The sequence below is a fragment of the Peromyscus californicus genome, unplaced genomic scaffold (assembly GCF_007827085.1).
Source record: "Peromyscus californicus insignis strain IS unplaced genomic scaffold, ASM782708v3 Scaffold_7__1_contigs__length_154581171, whole genome shotgun sequence".
NCBI lineage: Eukaryota > Metazoa > Chordata > Mammalia > Rodentia > Cricetidae > Peromyscus > Peromyscus californicus.
In genome coordinates, this window is record NW_026294595.1 from 13,838,913 (window position 1) to 13,856,566 (window position 17,654).

The 17,654-nt window shown below is 50.0% G+C and overlaps 2 protein-coding genes across 6 annotated transcripts; one reads left to right on the plus strand and one right to left on the minus strand.

The window, feature by feature from the left end:
- Nucleotides 1-1,197: 1,197 nt before the first annotated feature.
- Nucleotides 1,198-8,842, minus strand: Pmpca (peptidase, mitochondrial processing subunit alpha). 2 transcript variants are annotated; one of them, XM_052725098.1, is made up of 13 exons: nucleotides 8,712-8,842; nucleotides 7,856-8,058; nucleotides 7,384-7,463; nucleotides 7,109-7,191; nucleotides 6,620-6,714; nucleotides 5,821-5,921; nucleotides 5,242-5,505; nucleotides 4,914-5,006; nucleotides 4,718-4,836; nucleotides 4,517-4,607; nucleotides 4,300-4,362; nucleotides 2,659-2,803; nucleotides 1,198-1,516 (listed from the first exon to the last, which is right to left on the minus strand). In XM_052725098.1, exons 1-13 carry the CDS (start codon nucleotides 8,777-8,779, stop codon nucleotides 1,347-1,349), a joined length of 1,575 nt encoding a protein of 524 aa, XP_052581058.1. In that variant the 5' UTR covers nucleotides 8,780-8,842; the 3' UTR covers nucleotides 1,198-1,346. The 2 variants fall into 2 exon arrangements, with proteins under 2 accessions (XP_052581058.1, XP_052581059.1); XM_052725099.1 differs by lacking the exons at nucleotides 7,856-8,058; nucleotides 8,712-8,842 and having other exon boundaries at nucleotides 6,620-6,712; nucleotides 7,384-7,439.
- Nucleotides 8,823-16,268, plus strand: Entr1 (endosome associated trafficking regulator 1). Of its 4 annotated transcripts, none has more exons than XM_052725100.1 (10): nucleotides 8,823-8,995; nucleotides 9,084-9,233; nucleotides 9,478-9,570; nucleotides 10,415-10,530; nucleotides 10,774-11,184; nucleotides 11,967-12,040; nucleotides 12,437-12,548; nucleotides 12,909-12,971; nucleotides 13,279-13,418; nucleotides 15,279-16,268. In XM_052725100.1, exons 1-10 carry the CDS (start codon nucleotides 8,926-8,928, stop codon nucleotides 15,373-15,375), a joined length of 1,326 nt encoding a protein of 441 aa, XP_052581060.1. In that variant the 5' UTR covers nucleotides 8,823-8,925; the 3' UTR covers nucleotides 15,376-16,268. The 4 variants fall into 4 exon arrangements, with proteins under 4 accessions (XP_052581060.1, XP_052581061.1, XP_052581062.1 ...); XM_052725101.1 differs by lacking the exon at nucleotides 9,478-9,570 and adding an exon at nucleotides 9,596-9,664 and having other exon boundaries at nucleotides 8,824-8,995; XM_052725102.1 differs by lacking the exons at nucleotides 9,084-9,233; nucleotides 9,478-9,570 and adding an exon at nucleotides 9,596-9,664 and having other exon boundaries at nucleotides 8,826-8,995.
- The last annotated feature ends 1,386 nt before the right edge of the window (nucleotides 16,269-17,654 follow it).

Below are 17,654 nucleotides of genomic sequence, written 5' to 3' on the forward strand. Positions count from 1 at the left end.
ATGAGATAAAACTTGCCAGCATCAGCTTCTAGAATGTGGGATGTCAGCAAAGCCAAGCCTCCCTGCTTCAATAAACCATTCAAATGTACATGGAAAGTGCCAGAATGTCTAATCAGTGAACTGCAAACTCCCATTGGGAAGACTTGTGGTAACGAAGCTTGAAATGTCCCCATCTGTACCCCCTATGCCGCAAAGGCTGCCTTGGAACTTGTGACCTTCCCGCCTCAGCTGCCTCCACTATCCTGATTTGAGTGAGGTCTGATGCTTCTCTTTTCTTTTTGGGGGAGAGAGGAGGGGAGGGGGCATTCAAGACAAGGCTTCTATGTGTAGACCAGGCTGACTTCTAACTCACAGAGATCCACGTGCCTCTGCCTCCTGCAGGATTAAAGGCGTGTGCCTCCACTGCCTTTGTTGCTTCTTTGTGGTCATTCTCTGGCCCTTTAGAAAAGACTGAAGTAATCCTGAACTTCTGAAGTTTGACTTGAGATGAAGAACATCAAGTCTTGGAGATAGGGGGCAAAGTGCAGTGATGACCATTTCCGTTTAGACAGCCGTTACGTTTAGACAGGGAATTTCAGTTGCGAACATTTAAGCTAGTGTAAATGAGGTGGGAAACTAGAAAGTGGGCTTTGTAAATAATTGTGAGATCAACTGGCATAGTGACTCATACTTGGACTCCCAGTAATTGAGGTCAAAGCAAAAAGATTACTGTGAGGCCAGCTTCATCTATATATTGAGTTACAGGCCAGCTAGGGCTAAGTAAGACCCCCATCTCAAAAAACGGGAGCTGTTAAATACCATCAGGCTTGTTGAGAAATTTAGCTTTAAAAATGAGCAGGCCAGGTGCAGTGGCACATGCCTATAATCCTAGCACTTGGGAGACAGAGGCAGGAGAATCTCTGTGAGTTTGAGGCCAGCTTGCTGTCTACATATGAGTTCCAGGCCAGTCAGAGCTATGCTGTGAGATCCGATTTAAAGGGGAAAAAATGAGTATGGTGGTGCCTGTAATCCTAACATTGGAGAGGCCCTGTGTGCTTTAGGTTGTAATGATTTGTCTCCCTGGAGCCCTGGGGCTTCTAATCTGACCTCAAGCCTGTGCCTTATTCCCCAGCCTTCCTTGCTTCAGAATTTCTAGTGGCCAGTAGAGAACACTTATTAGATGGAGGAAAAGCCACTTGTGTTTGAGAGACACACGGGTACAGTGGCAACAGTAACTTTCATTCAAGTTTTCAGAGTCTCACTGTTGGCACTGTTTACAGAGATAGCCATCCTTATGCAGTGTCCATACCAACAATAACATGCACAGAAGCACTCTGCAGCCTGCCCTTAAGGGCCCTGGAGGGACTCTACCGAAAGAGCCGGTATGTCCTGGGCAGGCGCCCATCTCTGCTAGACAGCGCTGCCTGGACATGCTCATAGGTGGGGAGGTCAGTCAAATCACCCAGGGCGGCCACAGCAGGCTTCCCACGGAGCATCTTGGAAGCAACCCTCTTGATATCTTCTGGCTTCACATTGCCTACAACAGAGAGCAAGAGGCGGTGAGGAAGAGAAGAGCCTCCATCTCCATCTCAGGCTGTGTGTGCATGCCACAAAGGCAGGCTGAGGAGCCCTGATCTACATCATCTCCACCACTGGGGATGGAGGTGTGGGGGCTGCTGAGAGATCCAGGAAGCTCAGCTGACCAAGTCAGGGTAAGTTTCCATTAGGTGAGGAACTACAGTGACTTAAAACTATTTCCACGCTGAGTGGAATGGTGTGCACCTGTAATCCCAGCACTTAGGAGGGAGAGGCAGGAGGATCAAAACCAACACCAGCCTGGGCTACATAAGACCCTGTCTCAAATCCCCTACGAAGCAGCAGCAGCAGCAGCAGCAGCAGCAAAAACTATTTTCAAACACAAGGGCAGCCACGCAGGGTGATGCACACTCAGAAGGCCAAGCCGAAAGATCTAGAGTTTGAGGTCAATGTGAGCTGTGAGTCTGTGAGACTTAAATAATCCAACAATGAGGGCATAGTCACCCCATCAGGAATCTCATGTTTAGACAGTGGGCTGTCAAAAGTCTACTTTATTTTCCAGTCTAAAGAAAAAATTCCAGACTACTCCCTCAGTGCTACACCTTCATGGCAGCCATACACACACAGCTCAGCCTTCAGAAGGGGTCCCAGCAATCCATCCTCTAGAACCACAACCAGGTCAGCTCATTTTCTAGAGAAGATGAGGGCAGGACAAGCACCTGTCCCAGACCTGCAGGATTCCAAGCCCAGGCAGATGGTTAGGGTGTCTTCTGAAGGACAGGTGACAGTACCCAAGCTGCCCCCACCTACAGTTCTGTACCAAGCTTCACAATCAATTTCCAGAAAATTACAGGCAAATTAAACACAAGCCATGAAACACACTGCCTGAACCAGAGGGCAGAGTCTGCAATGCAGTGTCCAAACCCAGTGACACCGCTCCACCGCTAGGACCACCTAGTCCCCAGGGCCAAGGAGCCTAGCCTGGTACAGGATGGAGCTGAGAAAAGAGTCTGAGTTCTACCCTGGTCTTCCCTGCCAGACTGTTGGGGAAAGCAGAACTTGTGGTGTGGCAGACAACAGACCCATCTGTCTGTCTGCTCCACAGTCTCAAATAGCCCAACCCAGGCTTTAGTGTGTACTCACGAATGAGCGTGCATAGCTCGTGGGGCAGCTTTCTTGAATGTGTAGCCAACACCTGCCTCCCCACATCCTCGAAGATCACAGGCCTGGACTCCAGGTTCATCATGAGCATGGACATCAGCTGTGTCTTGGCCCGCTCTAGCTCCACCTGAGAGTCAAACACCACCAGTCACTTATAGCTGGCTCAAGCTGGCAGAGGGGCTGACTTGAACATGTCCCAGTAAAAAGGCCTCCATGAGCCCAAAGATGAGCAGAGTGGAGATGCTGTTCCCCGTCTAGTTTCCAGTCTGGTACACCTCCTGGGCATGGGAGGAATTGCACTCGAAAGGCCTTCATCACACCCGAGACAAACCCATGCCTAATCTCTGCTGCCTGTTTGAACCACAGGAAAGCAACATGCATCAGGAAGCCACACTTGGCTACACAGGAAAACAGAGGATGTTGATGAAACAAAGACTCTGGCTGCTCAGAGTCCTGAGCACAGGACTCAGACCACTAGCTCTGGATCTATCGAGGAGGCAGCAGAATCAACAGCTGAGCCTCTGGTCAGGTGTGGACTTCAAATATGGTACCAAAGAATCAGGACCACCAGGGGAAGATCATGCTGGGTATGTCAGCACTCACCTGTAAGGCCAGCATTCAGGAAGAGGTGGGGCAGGAGGACTGCAAGTTTGAGGTCAGCCTCGCTCTCTTATGAATTTGTCTTAAAATAAGGTACTTGTCACTTGTACAATTTCAGGCAAATAATTAATGCTGTAAATTTATCTTAAATATATTTGACACTAGTGGGAAGCACTTTATCAAGTTATTAGTAGAAATACAGAGCATTAATTTTGGCTGTGCTGGGGGTGGAACCGAGGGCCTTGAGCATACCTAGCAAGCTCTCTATCACTGAGCCATACCCCCAGACTTTGGTTTGTTTTATACATTAGCTTAGGCTGGCCTTGAACTCATGACCTCCTGCCTCCACTTCCTGAGAGCTGGAATCACAGGCATGCATTATGCATTACCTTGCCTTGCCACCGCGCTTTTAATTTTTTCAACAATGCTGCCTTTTTTCCTTAAAAAGACAGTATGTGGCATGTGATCACTGAAGGAAACATGCATTATGGAGAAAGAAGGGAAGGCAAAATACATCCTCCACCATATCCACTGCACCAGTGCTGTGCCAGCCTGTAACTAACACATGTAAAATCACCTTGCTTTTATGAGCTCTGGCCCAGGAAGTAACAAAACTTCCAAATATTAAGATACCAAAAACCTAAAGCCAGGTGTGGTGGCCACACCTTTAATCCCAGCACTCGGGAGGCAGAGGCAAGCGGATCTGAGTTCGAGGCCAACCTTGACTACAGAGTTCCAGGACAGCCAGGGCTGCACAAAGAAATCCCATCTTGAAGAAGAAGAAGAAAAACTTGGGTTCCAACATAAAATGGAGCCAAAGAAAGGCCTAGAAAAGACCCCCCATTATTGCTCATCTTGTATAATGTTGCATTAACTCATGGTCATTCTATAAGAACCACTGAGAGGGACAGACTGTCCTTGGGGTAGCACTGGGGAGGCTCCACAGGAGAATGGCTCAGCCTGTGGCTCCTTCAGGTGTGTGACTTAGGTGGATCAGAGTGCAAGGGATGCTCCAGGCCTTACCAAATCTACTGTTCTGCCCATCAAGATAAATTCCTTGGTGATGATTTCCACCATTTCTCGAACCTATAAAGGAGCATGAGATAAGGGTGTGAGCTGAAGCACTGGCCTGCTGACTTCAAGAATACCCCTGCCAGCATCCCCAGAGCTGTGGTACTGCTTTGGAGTGTATGTGGAAAAGTGAGGGCTGAAGGCTGTACAGACACAGTGCTGCCTTTACCTGTCTTGGGTCTGCACTGGCATGAATGCATAGGAGGCCCGTGTCTTCATAGCTGTGGTGGTAGGAGGTTGCATTGTACATCCAGTGGTGCCTGTGAGGGGATATATTGTCTGTGTAAAGGGACAGGATGGCTGGAAGGTGTCAGCACAGTCCATGCACACAGCAGTGCAGGGACAGCAGCAGCAGCCCAGCAATACCCACCGATTGAGCACGTTGAGGTAGAGCCTAGAAAACATGCCTTTGCCAGGCCCTCCAGCTGAGAAGGAACCCCCTCCTCCCATCATCATATTCAGCACAGCAAAGGGGATGAAGTCCTCCTCCTATGGAATGCAGAGGGACAACAGTCAGCCACAGTGCCTTGGCCCTACTGATGCACCCGACCTATACTGGGACTTACCAGGAAGGAACAGCTCTCTAGTCCCACCATGATGTGTGTGAGCTCAGGAATTGGGGTTGGGCCAAGGCTGACATTGGACATGTCCCTCTCCACCTGTAACCAACCAGACATGTGTCAGCAAAGACCGGTAAACTGCCACGAAGCAAACAGCCACACTCAACCAGACACCAGGTGACCTCAGCCCTGTCAATTCTTGCCTTAAACAAGTAACATCCTCATACTGTCACAGCGCTGGACTGTACACTAAGGGGAAGCACACACACATCCATTAAAGCACATATCCAGAGGATACATGACACAAGCTCTGAGAGTCTTCCTGCTGAGTTACCTTGATGATCCCCCCAGTGTACTGTGCCACTGATCTGTCAACGTCCACAGCCCCAGTAGCTCCCCAGGCAGGCTGAGCTCCCAGGAGGTACTTTCTGGCACATTCCACCAGGTGCTCATGCTCCACTCCCACTCCAGCAAGCACCATACGGTCGGGGGTGTAGTAGTTCTTCAGGTAGGAATGCAGTACTTCTCGATCAATCTTTGCTATGTTTTCTGCAGGGCAAAACCGGTGCAGGCCCACTGTGTTCTCTCTAAAAGCAGCCTGAGGCAGACAGAAGGGGAATAAACAAAGTGAGAAAGAAAACAGCAGATCCCAAGGCAAGACTCCCCAACATGGTCTATAGCCACAACTGTGACAAAAAGGCTGGGCATTATCTATGGTCTGGCTCTGTTTGAGAGGTGGCACATGCCTATCTTAGCACTCAGGCAACTGAGGCAGGGAGATTACAAGTTCAAGACCAAACCTGAACGGTATAGCAACTGTCTCAAAAAACAACTAAGAAGCTAAGCCTGTCTGCAGGCCTCGCCCCCTGCAAGGCCAAGAGCAGGGAGAAGCACATGTGGGCTCCCGTTTTACTTCATGAATCATCTCGGTGAGCAGTGGCTCTGGATCAGGTCTCATGTTCAGGTCCTCAAGTTCAAACTGGACAGCCATCCTTGTCATCTCAATTTCTTCATCTGCAAGAATCCAAACGGGTTTGGTCTGAACCAACAAGGTGGAAGGCAGCAGCACTACTCCTGAGCAGCTCGGCCTGGCAGGTGACATAATCACCTTCTAGGGAAAGCCTCAGAGCACCTGTGTATGAAAGGGAGCATGCCAGATGACTATTAGGGACCCCGGCCTCTTGTCGTGCTCTGTTCTGCAGCCCCTTGGACCTGCTCCAAGCTCAGCTGCCTCATCTGTCTGTTCCAAAACACACCTGTGACGACACAAGGTGGGTGTGATGGCGCTTAGGAAACAGACACCAACTGAGTCAGGGTTCTATTTCTCAGCCGGAGATATGAGGCCAGGCTGCTCTGCAAAGGGCAGCTGGAGGGGACCAGCGGCGGTTCCCTCCAGGATCCTCCTAACGGGAATCTCCAAGTCCTGCTATTTGCAAGGCCAGGGAATAATGGAGACCATGCAAGGGAAACTTCTGTAGGCATAGATGACGTTGGGTGTTTACACACAGGATAAAAGGCATTTCTCAAACAGAATTTCAATAAACCCTTTAACTTTTCAGAGAGCTGTATGAAAGTACTAAGCATTTGTACAACGTGTTTAAACACTGGCGCCACCTCCAATGACTGACACGTGAGTATCTAGCTCCAACAGTGCCCTCCCTCAGTTACAGCCCTTCCAAAGCCCCCCTAAGAACCCAGCCACAGAGCCACACCTGTCAGGCAGGGGTGCAGAACCACGTCAGCCAGCAGGCCCACCACAGTGTCCAAGCCTTTGCTGTCAGCAGACACAGCATACATGGTGGTGTCTCTAGATGGAAATAAGCCACAATGGCAGGTTTACACCAGAGGAGCCACAAATGTCCACAGTGAGGCTTTCCACAGATAATGTGGAACCAGACAGAGCTGGTTCTCCCTCTCTCCAGGCTTCCCCAGCTGGTCCAGATGAAGACTGGCTTCACGTGGAAACATGCCCAGCTCCAGACAGCTGTCAGGGGCCTGCTGTCTAGCTCAGCATTCCTCACAGGTCAAGGCCTGGGCAATTACAAGTTCACAGGATGTAGGGAAGAAACAAGCACGGCATGCTTTGTATCCTCAGCACTCCATCAGGCCTGCTGTTAATCTCTGCAGCCTCTCTGATTCGAGGGGCTCCAAGAGATAGACAGGACCAAGAATGAAGAGAATAGTTCCACATGGACACACACCTTGAGGTCTGGCAGTCACAGATACCACCATGCTTCTCCAGCGTAAGCAGAATTTCATCTTTGCTGTCAAATCGAGCAGTAGACTACACAAATAAGAAAACTTAAGTAAGCAATCCAAAACCCAAGAAATAGCGAGAAAAGTTTACTTTTGCTTTTAAACACACAAAATTATCTCCTATGTCTTTTACGATTTAGCATCAACTTCACAACTGAATCATTAACTAATACAAGTTCTAAAAAGAGAAAAACTGAAAAGTCATAAAAATTACACTGACCGAAAATGCCAATTTTTCCAAAAAATGAGCAATTCCACTGAGATATTTTGCTTCATATCGTGATCCTGAATTAATAAGAACTGGTAAGAAGAAGAAAATTGACAGGTTATGTCAGATATTCAAAACATATTTAGTCAACAGAAAGCTTTCAAGACCATGGTTGTATCTTGACCAGTCATCATCACATGGGGGCAATGAACACATCTTTTCTATCCTTGGTGACAGTCTTACAGACACACACAAATTAATGTTTATGGAATTCTATCCTATACACAATGGAAACTTCTAGAATTACAGAAAAGTAAAATGGGGGAGGGGCATGCCTTACATACCACCTCCAAATATGGCCATTGTTCACATCTTGGGTAAGTTTTCAAGATTAACAAGCTTCTCCTGTGAGTAGTCTACGATAGACACAGTAATTACAGCTGTCAAACCGGAGAGCCCACCTCAACATGCCAATAGAACTTACTTCCTACGGTACAGAATTGTCCAAACTTATTTTGAGATGCCACACGAAGCCCATTGTCCAGCGTAGTAACTTTGGTTTCAAACTTTTCCTGTCCATCAACTGTAGCGAAGACAGGCTTGGGCACTCCGGGTAAGGGAGAAGAGAGGGGGATGTTGGGATATGTGGCGCCACTGCTGAACCGTCTGTGTGCAGGAGGTCCAAACCTACAACAGAGCAACCAGCCAGTTACATGCACCAGTGGTGACCACGCACGTGCACATGTGAGTGCATGAGAAGTCAACAGGGAAGTCTTCAGTAGAATTTACTCCATGGGCCTCGACAGAATGTGTAAGAGCCATGGAGATCCAGGTTCTGCCATAGGACCTCAGGCAAGCTGGTTCAAATCTTTGGGTCCTTTTTAACAGAAAAATAATTATAGATGTCTGGTGTCCAAGGAGGTCAGAAGAGGGCGCTAGATCCCCTAGAAGTGGAGTTATGAATGCTGTTAGCCATCATGTGGGTGCTGGTAACCAAACCCAGAGGAAGCAATCGGTACTTTCTCTTAACTGCTGATCCATCTCTCCAGCCCCAGGTCTTTGGGTCTTCACTGCCCATTCAGGACAGCAGTCTGTGTGAAAAACCACTCCCCGCATGTAAGGTCCTGGGCCAAGCCCTGCCCCTGAACTCTTGCCCTTGGGTCTAGAAGACCCCAGCCGGCTGACTCTACCAACCCCTCCAAACAACTTCCAGTCCTGGGGCTCGTTCTCCAGGCCCAACGCGCCTGCGCTCTGCCCCAGGGTTTACTCTCATCCAGTTCTATAGGGTGCCTGGTCCCCCGAGTCCCCACTTCTTCCCGACCGGTCGCGCCTCGACTTACCTGGGCCGCGCGCACCGAGCCGCAGAGCCCCGAAGCAACCGCGCGGCCGCCCACACCGCCGTCGCCATCGCGCCGCCGCGCTTCTGCGGTCACTTCCGCTTCCGGCCCCGCCCCGCGGCGTTCGGCGCTGGCTTCCGGCCGGCCGTGCCGGATCGGGCATAGGCTGGCAGCGGCTCGGTGGGCCATGGGGTCGCGGCCGGGCTAGGGCGCGGCGATGTCAGGCTACGCGCGGCGTCCGGGCGCGCCCCCACTATCGAGGACGCGGAGCCTCGTGGTTCCCGACGGTGAGCAGCACGCGACTGGGGCCAGGCCGGGTCGGGGGGCGCGGGCGGAGGCGACCCGCGGTGAAGCCGCTCTCGTTGTCGCTTACAGCTCCTGCGTTCTATGAGCGCCGGTCTTGTCTCCCCCAGCTAGACTGTGAGCGCCCCCATGGCGGGGATCTGCACCCCCACCTCTTCGGCTTTCGGCCGACGTTTATGTGCTATGTGCCCAGCCCGGTGCTGGCTTCGGTAGGAGACACAGGTGAGAGTCGGGGCGCCGGCCGCAGTGCGGAGCTGGACCGCGCGGGGAGCCCTCCCCACAGCCCGCCCGCCCGCCCCAAGGCAGGAAGGTCAGTGCCCGGTGGAGCTTGGAGACCACTTCAGCCCACCGGATTGGGAGAGGCCAGGGGCTGGACCTAGTGGGTCTGCGTTTCATCGGCACCTGCGCCTTGAGGGCGCAGGAGTGTGTAGTTTACTGCGCCCAGCTTCAGGAGACATCCTTTTAGTCCCAGACCAGGGCCAGTCAGTGGGAGTCAGGCGGTCTGCGGTCTTCACCTCCCTGGACAAATGCTGCAGTCATAAGGCTTGCTGTGATTACGGTGAGCTGATAATGTCTCTTTGCAGATTTTGGCTATGGAAAGGGGAAATGTACTAAGCAAGGTCCATCGGGAGCCCATGAGACGCGCTTTGGAGGTAGAGTAGCTCAGTGATTCTTCTTGTCCTCTTCCTCAGAAACGGTGCCAGGCATGGTCTGGCCATGGACAGTCAGTGACAGGGTTTAATGGGTGTACCTGGAGCCCAAAAGATCAGTGGAGATAGAAATCCAAGGATTGGAGACTGGGTGTGAGGGCAAGATAACCTAAGGTGTCAAGAGGTGCCTGGGAGGTGGAGAATATCATCAAAGGGCCCTGTAGAGTCAGCAGGACACAAGTCACAGGAGCCTACTTGACTCAGGCTGGCACCTGGAAGAGACCCACATAAATAACTGGAGTGTGGTAGGTGTGTAGAAAGGCAGAGGCTGGTCAACAAGGGTATCTGGAGAAAAAGTCAGAGGAAGGGATGACATGGAGTAGTTCTGGGCACTGTGGCATCTCAGAAGCTTTGAAGCACCTACAGGGGTAACCTTTAGCCCACACTGAGTGTGTGGAGCAAAGTCAGCCTTAGCCATCTGGAAGATTCACTGGAGAACTTCAGTGGTAGACCAGTTGCCTGAATGTGTGTGGGGACCCTGGATTTGATCTTTAGCACAGCATTTTTTTTTTTAAAGTGGCAAGGGATATCTGGGGGAGGCCAAGGGGTGAGAGCAAGCCAAAGCAGGCCTGTTCCACCCTCTTTGGGCAGCTTTCTTGTTCTGTAGCATTCTTTGAGTCACAGTTGAGATGTGATGGAGACACAAGATGTGGTTGGAGCTTTTAACAGTCTTTGTGGTGTCCATTATTTCAGGGGACAAACTTGAAGACCTTGAAGAAGCCAATCCGTTTTCCTTCAAAGAGTTTCTGAAAACCAAGAACCTCAGCCTATCAAAAGAAGACACAACCAACAGTCGAATTTACCCGAAGGTACATCTGGGAAGCTGTCAGTGGTTGCCTTTGACGACATCTCTTCTAACTTACAGCTTTGGAGACAGACATTTGAGTGTGGGGAGCAAAGCAGGACAGCTGTAGCTGCTGATGGAGAAACTGTGGGTGGAGCAGCTGCCTGGCCCCTTTGGTAGATGAGATAGGCCTGCTTTGTGCAAGCTGAGCATAAAGAAGGCTGAGCATTGGCTTGCAAGTCGAAATGTTTATCTCCACTGTTTTTAGGAAGCCTCGAGGCACCCACTGGGACTAGACCACAGCTCCCCTGCCTCCCAACCCGTGGGGTATGGCCTGGAATATCAGCAGCCGTTTTTTGAAGACCCAACAAGAGCCAGGAACCTGGAGGATGATGAGGAAGAAGATGGATGGAATGAAGCCTACCTGCCATCTGCTGTGGAGCAGACTCATTCCTCTAGGGCCACAGAGAATTCATCGCCCTGTGGCACCTACCTTTCCTTTTTTTCCAACGCATCGGAGCTGGCAGGTCCTGAGTCTTTGCCCCCATGGACGCTGAGTGACACTGACTCAAGGGTCTCCCCAGCATCCCCAGCGGGGAGTCCTAACACAGACTTTGCAGCTCACGGGGAGTCCCTGGGAGACAGACACCTTCGGACGCTGCAGATAAGTTATGAAGCAGTAAGTGAGGGCTGTGCGACACTGAACACAGCCGAGCAATGTCCTGGAGAAAAGCTGCAGTCATCCACTTCCTGGGTGGCCTGGGCTTAATGCCAAACACAAGACAGTTATTCATGTAATATCCTGCTGTAGAATTTCCCTAGAGAGGGGCCTAGAGATATAGCTCAGTAGTAGCATTTTTCCTAGCACTTGGGAGGGCCCAGGTCCTGAAAAATAAGAAAGAAAATGGAATTTCTCCATGGGGAACTCTCCCCTTGGGTGGTTTTGGTTGTGCTGTTAGTATAGCAGGCTGGGAAGTACTGTGGTGACCTCAGAGGCAGGCAGGCATGAGCTAGAATAAAGAAATGGTCTGCTGGAAATGTTGGCCTGGGGACATCCTGCTGAATATCCTACATGAAGGTTTTAAAACCAGTCACCTAGAAACATTCTAGTCTGTTGCCACAGTCATCTTCTCTATAAGGGTGAAGGGTGGGGTATTTAAGTTCTAGAGCTGGGTACGTAGTACACAGCTGTCGTTCTAGCACTTGGAAAGTGAAGGTTCAAGGCTACCTTTTGCTATATAGAAACAAATTAGAGGGCAACCTGGTTACAGGAGATGCTGCCTCAGAAAGATATTTCATAAGCAAATGGATGTGTCTCCACACTTCCAGCCCTGCATCAAATGCAAGGTTCTGGGTTCTACCTCCAGACCAACCAAAGAAAATATTCCAGAACAGAAGTATGTTCCACAGTAGTGTGGGTGTCTAATGAGGGTTTTTGTTTTGTTTTGTTTTTCTCTACAGCTGAAAGATGAAAATTCTAAACTCAGAAGAAAGCTAAATGAGGTTCAGAGCTTCTCTGAAACTCAAACAGAAATGTATGTAAACTTGTAGTTAGGCATCACCTTACAAACCTTCTCTACCATTCAGAGAACCTGGTTCCAAGGGATGAGGTACCTAGCTGCTTGTCATCCATAAACCTTAAAGCAGCAAACACACTTTTTGTGTTCTGTTTTAATCTTCTTAAGCAACAGACACAAGCCAGCTGAACTTTGTCTTGGTTGGCAGAGCTTGAGAAAATGGTATCTGTACCTTCCACTGGGAGCATGGAACAGCAATGGCTGGAGGTCCTTGCCGCCTTGTGGCTGCCTGAGGCAGCTGCTCCATCCAGGGGCTCTAGTGGGTTGGTTTCTCCAGTTAATCAGGCTAAAGTGCTATTGGAAGCATCCTTGCCAGTGGCCTGGAGAACTCAGTTCAGTGTTTCCTTTACTGAGGGTGAGGACGCTTGAGCGAAAGTTGGAAGCGAAGATGATCAAGGAGGAGAGTGACTTCCATGACCTGGAGTCGGTGGTCCAGCAAGTGGAGCAGAACCTCGAACTGATGACCGTACGGAGGGGCTCTGCTCTGGGGTAGTGGGCAGGGGACAAGAAGCTGCTGAGACAGGGCACTTGCTGCTGTTGCCAGAGTCCACAGCTGGACCTTGAGTCTCTCACCATGCTGAGTATGTGTTCTGTGGTAGGCCAGCATACCCTGATACTGTAAACAGGTTGTGTCTTGGGGTGGGTGGTCCCCAGTGCTGTTGGTGAGCAGAGGCAGAGCCCAGGTCCTAAGGGATGGGTGTCCATGGGCAGAGTAACCAGGAAGGGAGGTTATATAGTTGATTGCTATCTGTGGAGCTCAGTGTCCTGTACTGACATATGACATAGCCTTAGTGATGTGTATTGTGTTTATTTTTGGGGGCCACAGAAACGGGCTGTGAAAGCAGAAAATCATGTCATGAAGCTGAAACAGGAAATAAATTTGCTCCAGGTAAGTAAAGAGAAGGGTTTAACTGTTTGTTTTTTCCTTTGTAAAGTCCCATAGATGTGAGTTCAGGGAAGAAACAAATTGTGAGCCAGGCATAGTGATGTTTGCTTATAATCCCAGCATTCAGCAGGCTGAGGCAAAAGAACAGTCATAAGTTTAAGGCCAGCCTGAGCCTACAGGGCAAGAAGCACCTGTTGTGAGTCGATCAGGGCCGGGCTCAGCCCCGTGTGCAAGTCTGTGCCTCTTCAGAAGGATGCAGTGGTTTTCCTCTGGAGTGCCTTGTAACATTGACTTCTCACCCTCTTTCTAGGCACAGCTGTCCAACTTCAAGCGAGAGAATGAAGCCCTGCGGTCAGGCCAGGGTGCCAGCCTTACAGTGGTGAAGCAAAACACCGATGTGGCCTTGCAGAACCTCCATGTTGTCATGAACAGTGCACACGCGTCCATAAAGTGAGTCCCTGGATGGCCTGGCTGTCAGATGTTCTAGCTCTACAGTCTGACTAGACCAGGAAGAGAAGTGTGCTAAGTGGTCTGGCTAACCTGCTAGCTTACACTATGGGCAGTCAAGCAGGCTTAGTCTTTTGTTTTTGAGACAGGGTCTCACCATGTAGCTTCTGACTGGCCTAGAACTAGGTAGACCTGGCTGGTCTTGAACTCACAGAGATCCGTCTGCCTCTGCTTTAGAGTGCTAGGATTACAGGCATGCACCACCATGCCTGGCTTGTTTTTGAGATTATTTTGAGACAGAGTCTCACTATGTAGCCCTGGCTGCTCTGGAACTATGTGTAGACCACGCTGGCCTCAGACTAACAGAGATCCCCTGCTTCTGTCTCTCAAGTTCTGAGACTAAAGGTACACATTATCAATTTAGGTTTTTGTTTTTGTTTTTTGAGACAGGGTTTCTCTGTGTAGCTTTGCGCCTTACCTGGAACTCACTCTGTAGCACAGGCTGGCCTTGAACTCACAGAGATCCACCTGGCTCTGCCTCCTGAGTGCTGGGATTAAAGGCGTGTACCACCACCGCCCGGCTAGGTTTTTATTTTTATTTATTTATTTTTTTGGTTTTTCGAGACAGGGTTTCTCTGTGTAGCTTTGTACCTTTCGTGGATCTCACTCTGTAGACCAGGCTGGCCTCGAACTCACAGAGATCCGCCTGCCTCTGCCTCCCGAGTGCTGGGATAAAAGGCGTGCGCCACCACCGCCCGGCTATGTTTTTTATTTTTAATTATTATTTTTATTTTGGTTTTTCAAGCCAGTGTTTTTCTGTGTAGCCCTGGCTGACCTGGAACTCTGGAGACCAGGCTGACCTCAAGCTCAGAGATCTGCCTGCCTCTGCCTCTTAAGTGCTGAGATTAAAGGTGTGGGCCACCACTGCCAGGCAGGATTTTTATTTTTTATTTTGTATACAGTGTTCTGTCTGTATGAATGCTTACAGGCCAGAAGAGGGCACCAGATCTCATTACAGATGGTTGTGAGCCACTGTGTGGTTGCTGGGAATTGAACTCAGGACCTCTGAAAAGCAGCCAGTGCTCTTAACCACTGAACCATCTCTCCAGCAGGATTTTTATTTTTTAAAATTTATTTTTATTGCATGTACCTTTGTGTTTTGCCTGCATGTATGTCTGTGTAAAGGTTTCAGATTCCCTGAAACTGGAATTGCAGGCAGTTATGAGCTGCCTTGTGAGTACTGGGAATTGAACCCCAGAAAACCTTCTTACCTGGGAGATGTAGGTGCATGATACCACCGCTTGACTCCAGCTCCTTTACCTACAGACCCTGCAGCTCTGAATAAAGGGGATGATGTAACTTCCCCCTTACCCAGAAGACTGCCACAGTGAGCATACTGTCCACTAGTCAGTTGATGATGGTTTAAACACTCCCAAGGCTGCAGCCCGGCACACCTGTCAAAGTGTAGTTATCTGACACATGAAAGCATAGCAGTCCCCCTGGTCGTTCCCCTCAGGGCCAGGACTGTGGCTTGCAGTGACTGCTGCCCACATCATTGAGAGTACTGCACCACTACCTTGGCTTAGGCAAAGAGCAAAATTCAGAATCAGTTTCTACTGAACTTGTCTGGCTTCCAACCCACCATCTGTACCTGCCTTCCCTGAGCTCTCTGGCTAGACCCAGGGTAGCTGGCCAGCCAGCGCACAAGCACATGGGCCTGAGGACAGCCACACAAAGTCCAGTGGGCCAACCCTTGGTTGATCTGAGGAACTTCCTCTCTGGGCTGGGACCCTTTCCTTTAGGTCTGTCACTGGCTGCTTTTGCACAGCTCGAGTAATGGCCCTGGTATCTGTCTGTTTTCAGGCAGCTAGTGTCTGGAGCAGAGACCCTGAACCTTGTTGCTGAAATCCTCAAGTCCATCGACAGAATCACTGAAGTTAAGGATGAGGCGGACTCTTGAGAACCACTGGCTGCTACCAGTTCCCACCACCTCTGCACCACCGTCACCACCATGTCTTCCAGATGTGCCCCTAACTGTGCAGTCTTCACCAAAGCATTTCACGGCCTACGCAGTGTTACCAGAGACCACCTGCAGGATGGGCTCCTTTCTACCAGCTGCACCTAACAGTTTCCTGCAGGCCTGTGGGGAAAGTCCCACTGTTGATAGACTCACTGATTTACTGGAAGGCATTTTATAAAATCCAGCAATTTTCAGAAATCACTAAAGCTAAAAACAGCACTTTTGTAAGAAGCTTCTTCCACTATCCTCTCAAATTCAGCTGTAGGATAAACTCAGTCTCAGCCTCAACTTTGTTAGGCTGAACACTAAGTGAGCAAATGTGGAAGTTAGCAGCCTGTACAGGGACCTGTGCCTTTTCTCTGTCATTCAGTGCCTCACTAGCTGACGGCTGACACTGTAGCCTTCCCAGGGTGGCTCCCGCAGTCAGCAAGGCAGCCCCACTCGGTAGATAGTGTCCTCCCACCAGGACCATAGGACCAACCAGAGTCACAGCTATTCCACATTACAGAGCTTTGTGAACTCGCTGCTGTGAGCCTTCCGCTTTGCAGAGCCATTGGGGGCTGTCAGTTTTCATGCACGTTACGTGTCAATGAGCCTTTCGCACAGTGCAGTTCAGACTAAATTTAAAGGACACGTACACCCTGGGGAGTCAACACCAGGTCTCTGGGCTGTCTAACAGATTGTTCAAGGACACGCAAGGCATAATCAGCACCCTGTGACGTGCTGAGGGGTGGGGGTTTGGGGACCATTTTCCTATAGATTTTTTTTAAATTTTCCTTTTCCCCTCCTGTTCAGATAGACAGCTTCCTTGTCTAAATAAATCCTGAAGATCATTTGTCCTGCCTTGTCATTCTGGCTTAGTCAAGGGATTCATGCTGGAGAACCAGCCCTACTCATTTAACCTCAAGGTCTGCATCCCCAGGGGGTGTTCCCTGTCATTGCTGGCTTATCAGAGCCCCAGGTTCTTGATTGCTGAAGTCAAGCATATTACAAGAATCACTACATTGTCACTATGACTGTGTGAGCCACATCTTGGCTGCACATGTTGAGGCTGGGTGAGTGGAAGCCTGGCATCAGATGTTCAGACAAGACACTAAACTACTGGGCCCTCTAGCTTAGCTACAAGGAAAGTTGCAGTTTTCTAGAAGCCATGATGTAGCATCCCCACCACCACTGTTGGTGTCAGTGACTCAGCAGAACGAAGTGCAGGGTGGAGGGACATGGAGACCAGGCTAGTGTGCCCTTTGCCCACAGGGCTTGAGGCACAATTGCCATCCAGAGCAGCCTTCGGCCTGCCCCCACTACTGTGAGTGAGATGGGAGCTGCATAGCTGCTTCTATACTATTCTCCAGGTTTAAGTGCAAAGTGTTAATAGATTAAAATTTTACAAACACCATGGGGCATGGGGATTGATGCATGCCTTTATTCATAGCACCATGCAGCAAAGGCAGAAGGATCTCTGAGTTTTAGGTCAGCCTGTTCTACACAGACCCTCTCTCAAAAAAAAAAGTTACCAGTACGATGGTGCAATTTGTCAGACTTGCCCCACACAAACAGGTCCTGTACACGGAAGATTAAATACCAGGAACCAACAGGTCTGTTTCAATGCCCCAGACTGATCAATCCCAACTCTGGGCCAGACTGGCCATGACTCTACAGTCTGTTTTGTTTGAGACAGGGTCGACATAGTCCTGGAATTTGCTGTGTAGACCAGGCTGGACTTGAACTCACAGAGATCTGCCTGCCTCTGCCTCTTTAATGCTGGATTAAAAGGATGCACCACCACTCTCCGCTTTTGTGGCTCTAGTTCTCTGTGGTTCACAACGGCTCTGTCCCCACTCTCAGTAGTGTGGGCAGGTGGCTTCTATTCAGTTCACCATAAGGCTGGGGCCTTTCCCAAGTCCCACAACTGGCAAGTCGCTGAGCCGGGTTTTCACCAGCCTTGTGCCTCAAGCCATTGCCCTGCCCCTGCCACTCACACACATTATTAGACACTAGAAAGAGCCCCCCAAATTCCCTATCCAGCCCTGTTGATGTGTTGGCCTCTCAGACAGACCAGGCAGAATGTTCCCGAATGAATGAATGTCCATTTCAGGCGGTCTCAGGTTGTGGACTCTGGGGTAGCCAAATGCGGGACAGTACTTAGCTACACACTCACTGATCATTCATCCGAACCCAGGACACCAGGGACGAAACAGGCAGCTCCCAGAGAACTTGCA

Coding starts and splice junctions, on each gene's coding strand:
- Pmpca (XM_052725098.1), bottom strand. CDS start 8,779: ATGGCGACGGCGGTGTGGGCGGCCGCGCGGTTGCTTCGGGGCTCTGCG. Junction 6,715..7,108: donor TGTGACTGCCAGACCTCAAG/GTGTGTGTCCAT, acceptor ATTTCCATCTAG/AGACACCACCATGTATGCTG. Junction 5,922..6,619: donor TCTGCACCCCTGCCTGACAG/GTGTGGCTCTGT, acceptor GGATTCTTGCAG/ATGAAGAAATTGAGATGACA.
- Entr1 (XM_052725100.1), top strand. CDS start 8,926: ATGTCAGGCTACGCGCGGCGTCCGGGCGCGCCCCCACTATCGAGGACG. Junction 9,234..9,477: donor GGCTTCGGTAGGAGACACAG/GTGAGAGTCGGG, acceptor ACATCCTTTTAG/TCCCAGACCAGGGCCAGTCA. Junction 9,571..10,414: donor TAAGGCTTGCTGTGATTACG/GTGAGCTGATAA, acceptor CCATTATTTCAG/GGGACAAACTTGAAGACCTT.